General features: G+C 35.3%; 1 protein-coding gene across 1 annotated transcript in view; it reads right to left on the bottom strand.

The window, feature by feature from the left end:
* Positions 1-18189, bottom strand: part of DAB1 (DAB adaptor protein 1) — a 291295-nt gene that overhangs the window by 120482 nt on the left and 152624 nt on the right. Inside the window, exon 5 of the mRNA XM_058177854.1 lies at positions 7997-8136. Within this exon, the coding sequence (XP_058033837.1) occupies positions 7997-8136 (140 nt within the window). The remainder of the gene's footprint in view (positions 1-7996; positions 8137-18189) is intronic.

Raw genomic sequence — 18189 nt, 5'->3', positions numbered from 1 at the left:
AGTTTAATAAATTCAATAAGTTCAATTCTTCTTAACTCTTTTCAAAAACACTGTAATTAGATTAAGTAAGCCAATTCTATAATCTATAGTCCTTTCACTTTCCACTCTTCCTTAAGCAGCGCTAAGGGTGCTAACGATGTTAACAGGAATTTTCTTTACTGTCGCTTATACGTCCTCTTAAAACACAGGCGCCATTTCCTTTGTTCTTCTTAAGTTGTTTAAGAAGAAAACAGTATAGATACAGAGTTAAAGTTTAGTGCTTGCAGTTACAATTGCCAGCGCTCCTGTCTTTGCTCCGTCTGCTTTAGAATCAGGTTAAAATTAACATTGGTTGCAGAGGTGGTCGCGGCATTTTGTTCTGCTTAAAAGCAGAAGCGTCCCGGATCCGGAGCTCCGTCGGGCTTTCCAGGGATCTCTCACCCTTCAAGCCCCAAGAATTACTCCTGCGGCTTTCGGGGAGCTCTACCTAAACCCGACTGCTCACCTTTCCCTCTTCTCCTGAGGGAAAGGTTTCCAAGCCGCCAGACAGCTGATTTGCACTGTCTGGGTGGCTTTTAATGCGATTGCGGGGCTGGCGATCCAAAGAATTGTCTTCAACACCTACGGAGCCAATGGAAGTCCTTTTTTTTTCAATTAAACTTAAACCACAATTAATTATTCATTCAATTCAGTATTATTGTTCTTTTTGTGCCAATACTTTTCTTTTGTATTGCAAATTTCAGCAACTTAGGCTGCAGAAATATTTAAAGAACAGAAATAGGAAGGAAACACATTACTTTAAATCTACAGAGCAGCCAATTTTTTTCCCCAGGCTCATAAGGCTGCTGCATATGTGTATGTATTGCCACTTTACCCCCTTACCCCCAGTCAGGTAAATCTGAAAAGGCATTTTCAGTTTCAAAAATCATTTTTGGCATATGCTTCTCTATACTGTTGAACATAATTTTTACAATATTTCCAGAGCCCTAGTATATGTCATACATACAGACATGTTTGTTTGTATAGTTGATTTATATGGCTGCCCATTTTGTAACTGTGAGTCTATATAGGTTTTGGTGACAACCTTTAAAGCGCTCCATGGCTTAGGACCGGGATATTTACAGGACCGTCTTCTGCCGGCTTCAATCTCCCAGCGACCAGTGCGTTCTCACAGAGAGGGACTCCTTAGGGTGCCGTCAGCCAAACAATGTCGGCTGGCGGCCCCCAGAGGGAGGGCCTTCTCTGTGGGGGCTCCTACCCTGTGGAATGAGCTTCCCCCTGGACTCCGACAATTGTCTGACCTTAGGACCTTTCGCTGCAAACTTAAAACCTATTTTTTTAATTTGATTAATTGGGGTTTTAAATTTTTAATAATTTATAGGGTGTAATTGTGTTTTAGTTTTGGCCAATTGAATGAGTTTTTTAAGGGTTGTTCTTAATATTGTCTGTTTTCCTGTATTTTAACTGGCTGTTCACCGCCCTGAGTCCCTCGGGAGAAGGGCGGTCTATAAATTAAAATATTATTATTATTATTATTATTATTATTATTATTATTATTATTATTATTATTATTATTATTATTATTATTATTATTATTATTATTATTATTATTATTATTATTATTATTATATAATAACTTCCACTTTAGTTAAAGTTGGCCAGTCTAGGTTGACTTAGGTTTGGAACTGGCGGAGACACTGTATTTTTAACATTCCTTTTATGATATTGGATATGTTTACCAGAAGAGAAAATAGATGGGCATGTCAGGCTCCAAAACCAAGAAAGACACAATGATATTCTTCTAAGCAATTTCTTTTATTGTTTCTCACCTATAGACAGAAGTCTTGCCAAACTAAAGCAGGCTACTTACACCATAAAACACACACTTTGGGAACTATTAAGGGAGAAGCTATCTTTTCTTCCATATAGTGCTGTCTATTGCTACTATTGCACTCCCTCCTGGGAACCAGACAATATTCTATTCCATTCCACTCATTAACATGTAATGAGTTATGACGTACAACCAGAAGTCTCCAGAAGTCAAACCTAAGGATAGTGTTGTAATGATTGATTAGGATTAGAAGGCAAAGAAAAAGAAAGGAGTACAGAAAAAGATGGTGTCAATTCTGGAAAAAAGACATGCCAGTGACCAGACTGATTATGCCTATGAAACACTTGAATGCAATAGGAATCCTGTTATACAGTATTCCTTTCTCATGAAGTTCCCATATAGATGGATAAGATCAATCTTTATAACAATTCATTCTGCAAAACTTCTGTTGTCATTACTTTAACTGGGTAAAATAGTGTGTCGTAGGGCAACCATATTTGAACCAAGGTACCTCAAATGGGATCACTTAAAGAATGTGTCCAAAATTTTGGATCCAGAATTCCTGAGAGAATGAAATTTGGGGACATTGTGGCTGTTTCAATACTACTGCCTGTTGCTGTGGTCAGAAGATCTTGCCACAGAAGATCTTGATGGAAGGAAGCCACAAAGGGATGGAGAGAGGAAGATTTTTTAATTCCAATTGCCAGCTTCCCACCAGGAAGGAAGGAAAGATTTGTCATCTCTCGGTCAGACTCCAAAAAGGAAACTCAGTGGGGAAGCTGGCAGGAAGTCAGAAATTGCGAGAACTCCCACTGCTTTTTTGCTCCCCTTTGGTCATTTTGTTTCTCTGTTTAAATTTTTCTTGAAATGAAGATGCAACGGGATACTGGTTGTCTAGTGTATCATGCAGATCATGATCCTGACAACTTGTTGATGGACTGGGCAATAATTCTTAATCAAATTTTTGTAGCTTATGATGCTTGACAAATTGGCTCAAACTGAACAAGCTTATACGAGAATAGCTATAGGAAAGAATGATAAATAGAAAGTAAACATGGAAAGTAGACAAATCTAGGTGGATAGCAAATTTGAAGTAGCAAAGTAAGTAGCTATGAAATCTGACAGGAGTAGATAGGAAGGAATAAGAATAGGGTTGAAAACGGTATATTTCTATTTTCTACTTTAAAATCTAGGGATATATACTGAACTGCTAGCATGTTTTTCTTCCAATTAGGTTGTCATTATTTATGTTTCTCAAATTAGTTCAATACTTCAAGTCTTTGCATGGTATTTCTTATTATATTGATACCATGGAAACAGATTCTTGGGAGTAATTTTTCCTTGCAGTAATTCTTTGTAATATGAATATGAAATTTACAGGATCCATATTTTAATCCATCAACATTTCATTTTATCTACTGAGGTAAGCAACGTTGTCAGACTATGGTGTGTGTGCTTTCCAATTACTAATCTCAGCCCTTCTCTTGAAATAAACTCTTTAATTGCCTAGTATTTTATTTCTTACTCACTGAGTTAGCTCAGTAATGTATCTTTGGGATAGCCAGTCACTCATAAGTTAAACCCAAGGCAACAATGACATGTATGTTCCTTACAGCATATTCTCCCCATCCTTAAAAAAAAATATTTGGAAAAGGATGACCTACTAAATATATTATGTTGATATGATTTATAACATTTTTATTCACATTTATATGGAGGCATATAAAAATAAGGGAGGGAAAGTAAATTATCCTGCTTTTACAGGGTTTCAAGTCAAGGTCATTTCACATAAGGAAATACTTTCTCACACAACACATTTAAACTAGCGAATTCACAGCCAGCTGCTGTAGTAATAGCAGCCAATTTGAATGCTTTTGAAAAAGTATTGGAGAATCAGGCTTCAATAGCTACTAATATTGATGCCTGTTTACTACTTCCTGAATGATCGGCAGCATGCCATAAATGCTGATTGCTTCAGAAGCAACAATGGAAGGAACTGTTGACTTCAACTTCAAGCCTGTGAGCTTCTCAAATTAATCCAGTTGGCTAAAATGTGACACCAAATGCTGGTATCAGGCCTAGAGATCTACAGAATAACAGTGTTAGAAGGGACCTTGGAGTTCTTCTAGTCCAACCTCCCTGATCAAACAGGAGATGCCATTCTAGACAAGTAGCTGTCCAATGACCTGGATACAGTATTCTAATCCTTAATGTGATCTTGATTCTATCCCTCCGTTAATGCAGCCTAGGTTTGTATTGGCTTTTTTGGCTGCTGATTCATATTACCAGCTCATTATTTAAGTGATTGTTCACTAAGACACCAAGATCTTTCTCACAGTTATTGCTATTTGACCTAATCTGTACCTGTACATTTGGTTTTTCTTGCCTAAGTATAAAACCTCATTTTTCTCTACACTGAATTTCATTTTATTAGATAGGTCCCAGGGTTCAAGTCTGTAAAGAGCCATCTGGATCTTTAGCCTATCTTCTGAGATGTTGGCTATTCCTGCCAGTTTAGTATAGTCTGAAATTTGATTAATTCCTTCATCTAAATCATTTATAAAGATGTTGAAGAATACTGGGCCTAAAATGGAACCTTGGGGTACCCCACTGCTTCCTTCCTTTCATGTAGATGTAGTTCCATTAAGGACTACAAATTGAATGCGACGTGTCAGCCAGTTACAAATCCATCTGGTGATGCTGTGTATCCCAAATTTGTTCAACTTACCAAAAAGTAGGTTGTGATCTATTTTGTCAAATGCCTTACTGAAATCCAAGTATATTATGTCCATGGCATTTCACTACTCCACTAATTTTGTCTTTTTATCAAAGAATGAAATAAGATTTGTTTAGCATTATCTGTTTTTGACCTCTGGCCTGATGCAACAGAATTCTTCTTATGTAAATATATGTTCATATAGGGATAGCCATCAACTACTCAGTGCATGTTTCTGATCTATTCTGTTTATATAAATTAATATTCATAGAATCTGATGATTTTTTTAAAAAAACAAGAATAGTTCATGACATATCTATTTTTTTAAATAAAATTCACTCAGTTAGATATTTCTCATATTTATATTCTCTCCCTCTCCCTCCCCACCCCCCCTCTCTCTCTTACACACACACACACACACACACACACACACACACACACACACCTCTATGTATCTCTAGTAAAATGAAAATGATAGTCAATAGCCTCTCAAATCAATTGTCAGGAAGGTCAGTGGGATGAATGAGATGAGCATTTTTATTGTTACGGTCTACTGGATCAACCCTGACTCCTAGTGATTAATGGGGAAAGTTTTCTTGGCAATATTTTCAGAAGTGGCTTACCAGTGTCATCTACCTAGGGAAAGAATTATTAGTCTAAATCACCCAGCTGATCACATACCTTAGGCACAAGAACTCATGATCTCCTAGTTTCTAGACTAATACCTTCCATGACACTTTGCTAGGGTACAATTGAAGAGCATCCAGAAGTTGCAATTGGTGAAGAATATGATGAGAGAAGAATATGATTGCATCTAGATCTGTCCATGTTGCACCTACATTGGCTCCTAATAAATTTTTAATGCAATTCAAGATGCTGGCTGTTTCCTATAAAACTCCCTCATAGCATATATGAAGAAATGCCTTTCTCCCATTGTCTCCCCTCATCCTGTTAGATTTGGCAGGAAGCACATGTTCTGGATCCCACCAATTAAAGAATATCTATTTTGCTTAAACCAGGAATTATGCCTTTTCTGTCATAGTGCTTGCCTTCTAGAATGCCATATCACCCAGCATTAGGTTAGCATGGAGTCTTTTGGAAAGCTATTAACTATTTGACTATTTTCCTTATCATAGGGCTTGGTAAGTTAGATGAGACTAGGTAAGTTGGATTCTGGTGTTCTTAATTGCCAGAATATATTATTTGTATTTGCTTTTGTTATTTTTCTTCCAAATAATTTTTAAATGTTATAGCCAACCAGAATTTTGTCTGCAAGATGGGAAGCCATATAAATAGATTAAGTAAATACATACTTTTTTCAAATCCATGTTTTTCATTGCAATATACAATGTATCTATCATTGCTTAATCTTATTCTTAGTCAGGAATATGAACATTCATATTATGTCCGAAACCATAACATCGCCACAGACATTCCTCATATATTTACCCATAAATATGTTAAATAATAAAAATATTGCATTTTCTTATCATACTTCTTGCTCAATGTTGAAGCTTTTACTAAGCATGCTATCAATGCTCAAACTTCATTTCTACCATATACTGCTGTTATTATATTTACTGAACAATGAATAATTCTGCATTCGTACACATCACTCCACAATTCAAACCCACTGACCTTATCATATTAATTCTATAAATCAACAAATTCACAATAACATTTTGACTCAGATTTATGCATTTTTCAATGATGTGCTGAAAAGAGCAATAAAGTGGTCTACATACTACCTAGCATAAAGCTACATAACACTTCCCATATTTATTCATTGCCTTCTCACTTATCCTCCTAATCAGATTTCTGCCAAATCTTGTAGCTTGGACATTTACTCCTGCTACCTTTCTGTTTGTATAGAAGAACAATAATGGCATTCCTCCAATTTTCAGGCAAGGATTCAGCTTTAACACACATGCTGCAAAACAAGTCATATGAATGCTATAACCATATTTAATGTATTCTCCAGTTACACCATCTATACACAATACCATAGAGGTAGTCATCACTGAATGATCCTAATTGGGACTAGAATTTTTACTGTCAAGCGAAATGGTCATTAGGCAAAACATTTCATGACCACATAGCAATGGCAGTTAAGATTGCAGAACTGCAGCATTGTTAGGCAATGATCTCACAATTCTCCTGCCCTGCCTTCCTTGTCTCTGCTTCAATTCCCCCCACCTATCTATTTACACCCATGTCTGTTCTCTATTGCTGCCACTTACAGTACCACCACCTACCCCACTAGCCCTAAGTGATTGTCACCATCTTCTTACTGCTGCTGCCGACAAAGTGTGTCCAGCTGAAGCAGTTGCTAGTCCTTTGTGAGGCCTCACACCTGAATTTTGTTCACGGGACCGTAGGGGTGCTGCAAGAGCTATAACTTTGAGGACTGTCTGTGTTTACCATTGTTCGGCACCCTCATAACTTCAAAGGATTGCTAAACAAATAATTGTTAAGTCAGGGCTACCTGTATATTATTCATATTGGAAGCATGGTGTACTATTGTCTAATCTTGTCTACAAGGAATGATTATAAGCAATGAACCAGGGGAAGATATTAGGTGACATTCCTAGGTACAAGGTTACATGGGTTTGAACCTCAAGTGTCAGAAATAGGTCAAAGAGCACTTCAAGTTCTTTGGAGAGCTTAACAAACATGTCGGTCAATCACAATCTGGCGACATATCTGTTTATTATTAACATTAATCAGGGTCATGGAAAGAAATAGCTATAACACGAACATATAATTTTGAGATTAAGAATTATCTGTTTATTAATCCATCTCCATTTAGGATCATCATCCCATCTGTGATTACGTGAAGATGTGAGTATCATAGCTGCATGGTGTTACCTGACTGAGAAAGATGTCACCTACAGCTTCAGTGAGAGATTATAAAATACAAAAGATTGTACACTCCAAATCACAAATTGCATGGAATCAAGGAGAAATGTCTAAATTACATCATATAATTTAATTCCTACAGCTAATATAATTAGTCTAAATGTCTAAATTGTATCGCATAACATAATTCCTACAGCTAAATTGTAGAATTTTAGCTGTAAAGCAAGGTGCCATTTTTGATGGTATCAAACCTGCCAAATCAAATATCAAATCCAAAAGGTGGAACTTTTTCTATTTATGTCCAAAAAGAGATAATTCACCAAACACAAAGCATTCCAATGCCATTTCAAGATTTGAAGTTGGATTGTAAAGAAACTGTTCCACTTCAGAGAGTTAAAAATTCTATCATTCTCTTCAAGACCTTATCCCAAAAGATTTACATCCTTATTTCAAACAATGTTTAGGTTGCTTCGAAGTTAACTCATATAAATTAGAATTACACATGCATGCATGTGGGCGCGCGCACACACACATGCACGATTACACACATAATTTTATATAAACATTATAACTAGTATTGAAAATAAGTATTTTAAGTATTTTCACAGCACCTTTAATTTCATCATGGAATCTTGACATAACTTGTCACCACGCGCTGCAGAGACTTCGTCTATCCCAATGAGTTTTGCTTTGTATCGAACACCGTCACCTTTAAACCTCTTTATTAAAGTTGCTTCACTACGATCCTGACCTGAAAAAAGAGATATAAGCTTGTGACCCTCACAGCTGTATAAAAATATCAAAAGTTAAATACTTAGGATCAAGTTTAAATTTATTATACAGATATATTGCATACATAAGGATTGCTTCCATCTGTAATTCTTCAGCTCAGACTTGTTTTGGTCACAGCAATTGGAAGGAGGGGAGTAATAAAAAAAATTAATAGAGTGTCATATTTCTCAATGAAACTATAAAAGCCATTTACACTTTTAAACTAATTACTAGTTTCTGAATTAATACATATGGCAAAAGACATAATATCAAAGGATGCATCTTTCCTCTTTTTATTATATAAAAACTGTTAATGATGCCAGAACTATATAAATTATTGGCCAAAAGTCACATCTAAAATAAACTAGTCGTAAGTTTATCAAATCAAGCAAAATATTTTTTGACTTGTAGACTAAATTATTATATATAACCCTTGTTTGATAATAACACAGTCTAAATGGGAAATAAAATCTGTGATTTGACATTGTTAGATCTTTGTGGCACTCAAAATTACCAATATTGTTATTCAAATCACATACTGCTATTTCTTGGTTTTCAGCCAGGCTTCTTCATTGACACGCTAAAATAAATTGACATGCTAAAATAAAACACAAGAACAGTTTTTTCCCGAAGGCCATCACTCTGCTAAACAAATAATTCCCTCAACACTGTCAAACTATTTACTAAATCTACACTACTATTAATCTTCTCATAGTTCCCATCACCAATCTCTTTCCACTTATGACTGTATGACTGTAACTTTGTTGCTGACAATCCTTATGATTTATATTGATATATTGACCATCAATTGTGTTGTAAATGTTGTACCTTGATGAACGTATCTTTTCTTTTATGTACACTGAGAGCATATGCACCAAGACAAATTCCTTGTGTGTCCAATCACACTTGGCCAATAAAAATTCTATTCTATAAAAATTCTATTCTAAAATAGTTTGTGTTCAACACACAAAGTCTTAACTGCGCTTTAGTTGAGTCCTATACATGCAAGTTTTTAAAGCAGCAAGTTTTAAAGTCCTTTTCATAATTATATCAGATCTGATGAAGCTTGCATATGAATATAATTTCTTGTTTTACTATTATAGTATCCTTTTCTGCTTTGGAAGAAATGTAACAAAGAGCCTTGTTAATGGTTGAATTGGAAGAAAACTAGAAATGCCAGGATTATAAATAAGGCTGTGGAAATTTAAAACATTCCAGAAGGCAATGACAAACCACTTTCTTGATATTATCAACAAGAACAACCCTGCAGAGACTTTAAGACATAGTCAACAGAAGCTGAGCTCAGTCAAAGTAGATGCTTATATTTTTACACAACTTTTTTGTTTCTTCTCAAGTAAATTTGTTGGATCTAGGATGGGGGAAAGAATACACTCGAAATTATTTATGTAGCCATGTGAGAGAACCATGTTTTGAGTGAATATAAAGCTATAGAGTTAAAAAACAGAAACAATCACAAAATATGGGATAGTGATGGAGAAAGGAAAGTTACTTTTGTAGTTTGCAACTGAGGTGTCTTTCTAAAAGATGGTAACAGAAAACATTTTGTTAGGGTCCAAACCACTTAGCTGTACCCCAGCTAATTAGATCTCACAATATCAAAGGAAAACATCTTGAAATTAGACAACTCTTGTTACCCAAACAATGGAAATACAGAAATTGACCTCTACATTGAGACTGGTTCCAAAACTGCTATGCCATGAGTAGAAGGGCACAGGAATTTAAACTTGATTTCACTCTAGATAGGGGTTACATTTCAGTTGCTGGAATTAGAGAGTTGGTTTGATCTAGTGCAGTGATGGCGAACCTTTTCAGCATGAAGTGCCCAAACCGGAATGTGTGTGCATGTGCGTGTGCCAGAGTGCCGGAAACTCGAAGACCAGCTGGCTGGTGTGCATATACACGCATTTTTGGGAAATGGTCTGCAAATGGCCCGGAAAACAGCCTTTTTTAAATCGTTCTTCAGGCTGTTTTCAGGTGCTCCAGCACTTGCAAAGACCAGCTGGCCGCTGCGCATGTGCGCACTGGAAACCAGAAGAGCAGCTGGGGATGGTGTGCATGCCTACAGAGAGGGCTCTGGGTGCCATCTCTGGTACGCGTGCCATAAGTTCACCATCACGGGTCTAGTGGTTAAGGCACAAGGTTAATTCTAGTCCCACCTTAGCCATGAAAACCAGTTGGGTGACTTTAGACCAGTAACTCTGTTTCAGTCCAACTCGACTCACAGGGCTGTTGTGGGAAAATAAGAGGGAGAAGCTGTTTTCTTCCTCTTATTGAGTATGTTTTCTTCTTATTATTATGTTTTCTGTCTTGTCTTATTTATAAAAATAATATAAAAATAATAAAGGTAGGGCATCTAAATAAATAAATTAAATAAAAAACCTTTCATTATTTTTTTTAACTTTTTTACAATAAATCTCCCTTAGAGTTTGTGTGCGTCCTTATATGCCTATTGTGTTATTTCTTGTTTATCAAAAGAAGAATGACAGATTAAAATCATCTGAACTTGAAAATTATTTATAAATATTTACTCATTTACTTATTTAAAAATAAGAATAAAAACTAATGTGAGCAGAAGTTAGCCAAGTGAGCCCTGGTGCATTCATGATAATCCAGGTATCCCAATGTTGGAGCCGTTTGTCATTCTTGTTACAGTTGATGAATGAGAGTCCTCACAGTTGGGCAGCTATATACTTTACCACAAGGATGTGCCCTAGCAGTACTTTCTCAAGTGACTGAATATAAGGAGTTTTTTTATTTAAAAAACCCTCAACTTTAATGAACATTAAACTCTCCTCAAAATATAAGAATCTACTAAGGAGAATATAATTTATTCTGAATCCACACTCAGTATTGTTGAAAACCTCAGCTAGCAATTATAATAGTTTTCCACAGTTTTGAAATCCATAAGTATTAGATTCTCTTTTAGTTTCAATATTTCCTTTCTCATCCTCATGTATTTATTTTTTTTTAGCTATACATGGGTATGCCATCATTTTTTTTTCCTATTTTCGTTGTGGGAAAGAATTTGGTAGCTTAAAATATTGGTAGTTGTTTACAAATTTAAAAGCAATTAAACAAGACCAACAAGTTATCACCTATCTTGGTCCTTGAAAAGACTGGGTTTACCCCTGAGTTTATCAAATGATTGTGCCCACCTGCTTCTGAACAATATCATCTAAAAGACTAATGGCACATTGATTACTAGTCAGAAACTGTAAGTAATGTTTAAATTATGGGGGAGGGAAATGCTGAGGCAGATGTTACTAGTGAGAGATAAGAACAATAAAGGACCATTAGCAACACTATGCTCTGAGGAGAAAAAAAAATCACATCTGGATGCACAACAATGCTTTATTTAACCATAAGGTTATTATACATGTAGTTTGTCTGTAAACATTCATGTTTCAATTTGTTTTTGTGATAATAAATAAAACTTAATTGGTAAATCCTTGTTTTAACAATTTTCAGTTTTCCAATGCCTTTATACAGTATATGTTATTCCCCAAATAGATAATTTTAAATGCTTTTTCAGTTTCACAATAACTGCTCCTCATTTGTTAGTGGAACAAGACTATTTTGGAGAAAGAATAAGATATAATCCCATTTTACAGAAGTGATTAAAATGTTGGGACTAAATCTAGAAAGACAAAGAATACTTTCAGCCACAGAAGCTCACAAACTGAATTGGGGCCAGTCATTCTCTTTCTAACAATTAACCTTACAAAGTTGCTGAGAGGAAAATTGGAAGAAGGAAGTACTATATATGCCAACTGTAGATTTTAAAAAAAAGGGGGCGGGAATATAACACTGATTAAATCCATTGATAAATAAATAACCAGAGTCCAAGAATTTGCAAGTCTTTTCCAGTTGCAATCTCCGTATTTGGCAAAAAGGAGAAATGAAACTAAATTGGCTTAAATTTTAGAGTATAAATGGAAACACATTTCTCTACATCTTTTTACGAGATATGAACTTCTGCAGCTGATCAGAAGCAAACTAAGAGCATCACTGAGCTCACTGTGTGATGATTGGAAATGTAGGTGATTGATATGGCAATACCAGGAGATAATAGAAGAGAAGACAAAGAATTGGAGAAGATCACAAAATATCAAGAACTGAAAAATGAAACTGAAATACTATGGCATAAACCAGTTATGGTGGTTCCAGTCATTTTTGGCATACTGTGTGCCATACAAAAATGTTGTATGGCATTTAGAAAATATGTGTGTTGACACCTGTCAATTACAAAAGGTCACACTGCATAGACCACACATATACTACCAATACATTATGATAGGCATTTGAACGGAATGGTATAGGATCTCCTGCTTGTGCAGAGTTGACTAGAACACTTCCAACATCTCTTCCATCTCTCTTATTCTGTATTCTTGGTTCTTGTGAAGAACTCAATGTGTATGAAGGTTAATAGTAGCTAAGGAACTGGCAGCTGTGGTTTCACATTACTGTGAATATAATAATATACCATTGTATGTGAGAGTGGAAATTCTGAAATGTTCACGTATGTTTGGTACAAGTTTGTTCTAGATTCCTCAAATAATATTTGGAGCCTATATTCAAACTCAGATTCTGCTCACTTTTTCATGTCCAACTATACCTTCTTGACTGATGGCAAAATTCCTTGAATGTTTTTGAAAAAGCAAAACGTATTTCAGATCCCAATATCTATTTGTGCTGTAAATGTACAGAATTAGATTTATATCTGAATCAAATTAACTTATTGTCACACTTTTGTGGAATACAGAAGTCCTGTTTCTGATGATACAGCTATTAATGAAACTATCACAACTATGAAACACAGTATTCACCAAACTTCATATTGAAGGCCAGCTAAAATGTGCAACTATACATATAAAACATATAGAGATATGCATATGAAACATTTCCATTAACAAATCAAGTAGAGAAATAATGTTGATTTTGATTGATTGATTTATTTTGTTAAACACATACTAAATATATATAAGTATAAGCATGAAATAACCACACAAAATGAATACAATCAAAGGGAACATTAGGACAGGAATGGTAGGCACGCTGGTGCTCTTATGCACGCCCCTTACAGACCTCTTAGGAATGGGGTGAGGTCAACAGTAGACAGTCTTAGGTTAAAGTTTTGGGGATTTTGGGATGAGACCACGGAGTCAGGTAGTGCATTCCAGGCATTAACAACTCTGTTACTGAAGTCATATTTTCTACAATCAAGATTGGAGCTGTTCACTTTAAGTTTGAATCTATTGTGTGCTCGTGTATTGTTGTAGTTGAAGCTGAAGTAGTCTTCAACAGGAAAAACATTGTAGCAGATGATTTTATGAGTTATGCTCGGGTCATGCCGAAGGTGGCATAGTTCTAAATTTTCTAAACCCAGAATTTCAAGTCTGGTGGCATAAGGTATTTTGTTGCGATCAGAGGAGTGGAGGACTCCTTTAACACATTGTATGTGTCACATGAAAACATTTCTCCTCTGAGACAAGAAGTTATGTAGCTACAGAATCGCACATGGCTGCTTAATCCCATACAAGCAACTATTGTAAAACAAAAGAAAAGAACTCCACCCTTGAATATTATTTCCATTTTTTAAAATGGCAAATTAAACCAGGGCAACCATTTTTTCCCTGGCTATGTTTTTTTAAGCAAAAATGTTCATTTACTCATTGCATATAGCATAAAAATTACATTTATAGGGGGAAATTCTACATAAATTTCTTAAGAAGTAAGCATCACTTACTTCCTTGGGGTTTTCTTTTGAGGTATATGCACATAGGATTGCAGCCTAGGAAATGAAAATTAAATTAACATATGGATTAATAAACAATCCCAGTAGATAACTCTGATGTAATTTAGTACTCATAAAATATTTTACTCAAGCTGGAATACTATGAGACACTGTCCCATAATTCATTCAGATTGGGTGGAGCATGAAGTTCTGATTTTACTGTGTTTTTCTCCAACACCAGGAAGGAAGGAAGGAAGGAAGGAAGGAAGGTAGGTTTTATAATTTATGTGAAATGATACAATGGGGAGATGATTAAAGGTTTAAAAATAATTAATTCAATGAATTGCTAAAACCAGAGTGATTCTTCATTGTTCTTGATTCTTCTAAACACAACTATTGTTGACAGGTAGAAAGATCTTTGAGTCTGACAAAGTGCTTAGTTTTATCATTCTTTCACTTCACAGTCAGTTTCTCACTCAGTAGGATTTTGTGATCTGAGGAAGCTGTCTTGGCCCAGCAAATTATTTTATACAAACCAGTGAATTAATATCAGAGTACTAATGCATAGTCTAGGAAATGTTTAATGATCATTAGGGAAGTGTGCCAAATTTGGGTACCAAGGCACAGTGAGATAAACTTATCACAATAAATTCAGATTTTGAGTCTCCACACAATCTCTCCGAGGGTTTCTTTCTTTTTTCTTTTTTTTTTCTTTTTGAGTGACAAGGATTGGTGTGGACAAGGCATTGATTAGGTAATTCCCTGTGGCTATACAGAATTCATTTTTAAGAGCGTGGGGGCAGGGGGATACTTACCAATGTTGTTCAAACTTGGCAATTAAAAATGTGTGGACTTCAAGTCCCAGAATTCCCTAGTCAGATATTGCCAAATTTGAAAAACTTTACTTTAGAATGTTTCCAATGTGTGACATTTAAAAGAACAGCTTTTCATTTTCATTCTATTTCACAGAACAGCAGAAAATTGTACTTCTGTTTCTTAAAGAAGAAAAAAATGCTATAAATATATATTGCATACAAAGTTTCAGCATATTTCATGGGGAAACCTTTTTGTCAGGAAAACACTGTTGTACAAGTGGCATTCAAAATATGGATGTACACTCTGAATATCACTTGTACAGGTTTCCCCTCAAAGCATATTAGGGCCTTGTTAATGTATAGGTACAACGTTTTTTCTCCATATCCTCTTGTTTTGAGAGCTTCTATTTCTTGATCATTTGCCATCAGAATTTAAAAGTGTGATTTCTGAGACGTCTGAGAATTAGAAAAAAAAAATCTAATCAGAAGCCACGTGTGGCTCAGGGCTTGCACAACATTCTTAATGTTCAATATTCAGGATTAAGGGGTAGCCTTCCTAGCTAAGTAGATGAAATAAGAGTTATTAAGAAACCTAGACTAAATCCAAATCCTATATGGAGAAAGGGTGGTCAGGCCTTTGGATTCTGCAAATCAAGACCATCAGCCCAGCGTTCATATATTCAAACTTGCTAAGCTGTTCTTAGCAAAATTGATGCTGTGATTTTTCTTATTAAAATGGGACTGTTAAACCACTGCCATCAGTCAACCTAGAATTCATTGATAAGCCATTGTACCAAAATGCTGCACATAACTTTTTTATCACTACTATTACCAACATTGATCTGAGATAAAATGGGAATTTTTAAACACTTTTCAACAGAAAAAGAGTATTTTTTCTAGATTTTCTCAGATATATTAGAAAGAGATGGATATATACTACAGAAAGGAAGAGAAAGTATTACGAATCTATCCTGAACATCTCGTTTCTTCAAAAACTAGATTAAACATTTTGCAGCAGCAGCCAGTAATTTACAAAAATAATCCTATAAATGGCTCCCTTTATTTATTTAAATCTGAATGTTTCTCTGGATATAATCTGAATTGCCCAATTTTAAAAGTGTGATGTATATAATGATATTATCAACAAAGTCATTAACAATCAAAATTCTACCGGATGGCACTAACCTATCTTCTATCCTAAATGTGCCCAAGCACAATTTACCATATATTTGAGTTGTAATCATGAGATGATTTATTTTTGAAACTATAGAGCACGGGTGTCAAACTCACATCATCACGGCAGCATCACGGGACTTTTTTCCCCTTTGCTAAACCGGGAGTGGGCATGGCCAGCACGTGACACATGGGCCAGGAGTTTGACAGCCCTGCTATGGAGAAACTATGATCCAATACCAAATGATAAACGCTGCCAAATGATAAACGTTGCATTTTCATGTAGGCAATTAGCATTTTTATAGCAGAGTCAGAATGACAATGAAACATAGGCTGCAGCAAAGGCATTTTAATACCTGTGTGTGTGTGTGTGTGTGTGTGTGTGAGAGAGAGAGAGAGAGAGAGAGAGACAGACAGACAGACAGACAGACAGACAGAGAAGAAAGAGTGAAAGATTCAATCATGTTTTCACATTTTTTAAAATAAGTATGTGTGCACTTGTGGCTGTTTGTTCCCATTCATAAGCAAACACTTTTATACACAAGTACTCTTTTATTGGATGCATTACATGCATACACTATATTGGCACTATTGGAACTGTGTAAATGTATATCATGGTCATTATGCACACTACAATACAATTCACCTGGCTGCCTGGAGGTCACAAACAGACAACTTTAAGGTTGGAAGCTGATCTGCCAGCTAGTCTAGTCTTCTTATTACTTCTACCAATCTCATGAATTTTCCAAAATCACTTTTGATACATATATAGTTTTCTTTTTCTGAGAGTTCTCCAAGGAAGAAGATGCTGGAGGAAATAGCTGGACTTCCTATAACAATAGCAATCCAGAGTAGAAGGAAACATTTATATTTATGGATGTATTCTATCTCTGTCTCTTGGATGCTAGCTGAGCAAAATAAAATAAGCTAGTTTTGGTTGAAGACTTAGAAACTGGTCTAGGTGGCAGCCAAATCAAACATTTCACAAGGAATCTACAATCAAAGTTTCAAGTGAGGTATTTTAAAAGATTATAAAGGATTTTACCACTGAATACTGATTTTTGTGTTATGCATCAAAACAGAATTGAGGAAATACAGCTGTCTGCAACATCCCACAGTCATGTGAACATGACATATGAAGTTTTTGCCATTTTTTATTTCCAGTTTCTGGCAAAAAAAATGCCCCATAGTGAACCAAGGGTTTGCTTAATGACCACAAAGTTTGCCTAATGACAGCAGCATTCGCTTAATAATCACTGCAAAAAAGAACTACCATAAAATTCAGCACAAAATTGGGTGACCTGCTATATGACCAAAATTGTGGGCTTAATTGTGGGTTATAAGTCGAGGACTACCTGTACTTGTTTGGTTTAAAAAGGCATTTTACAAAGTCTCTGAGTGCATAATTTGTACTGAAAGAGCAGGAAGTGTCAAAATGGGTTTCTGTACTTAAAAATATATTAATCTAGGACAGTATTGTCTGACTATTAATGAAAAGCCTGCTTCTAAGCAGCCATCACTTTAATTTAGCATACAAAGAGATTTAAAAAGGGCTTCTGATTATGCTTTTAGGACTGATACAGGAAGAATATAATATTATATGGGGAAAAGATCATCTTTGGACACCATGGCCAAAACATTTGAAAGTTTTATAGGTTAATTTCTTCCAAAACATGGAACTGAATTTATATTATAGATCCAGCATGTAAGAGTAATTCTTACCAATTGGAAATATCTAATTAAAATGCAATGAACTGTACATAAATTAAGTCCCAGGACAGAAATAGGAATTTTAAAAAATCTATAGTAGCTGTAGTAATAATTAATATTAATTAAAACATTTCCACATAGGCTTATATTCATCATCTTTTCCCTAACCAAATACAATTACATTCTTGTTATGCATGAAGTCTAATTTTCTCTACCATAAACAACAGAAATATATAATCAAAAACTTTCATAGTGTGCTGGAATTAATTTTTGAGGTTAATTTTGATTATCAGAAGATTTGTTGGTCAGGCAGGGAAGGGAAAGACTGATCAAAACGGAGAAGCAGAAAATACAAGCAATATTGCATCTACATTTTTTGGCATATTAAGGAAGGATGAGGCAGGAATATCACTAATGCAGAGTTCAAGTTAGATGAAAATCTGAAATCTATGCTATTGTCAGAGGGGAAAACTCCTATTTATGGTGGGACTGAGATCAGTATTTACAATTGGACTCTTAAAATATCAAGGGCAAGTGAATTTTAGACTAAGTACAATTTAATTTATATGCATGCTTGAAG

The sequence above is a fragment of the Ahaetulla prasina genome, chromosome 3, assembly GCF_028640845.1.
Source record: "Ahaetulla prasina isolate Xishuangbanna chromosome 3, ASM2864084v1, whole genome shotgun sequence".
NCBI classification, from domain to species: domain Eukaryota; kingdom Metazoa; phylum Chordata; class Lepidosauria; order Squamata; family Colubridae; genus Ahaetulla; species Ahaetulla prasina.
This window is presented reverse-complemented; position numbering and strand designations above follow the sequence as displayed.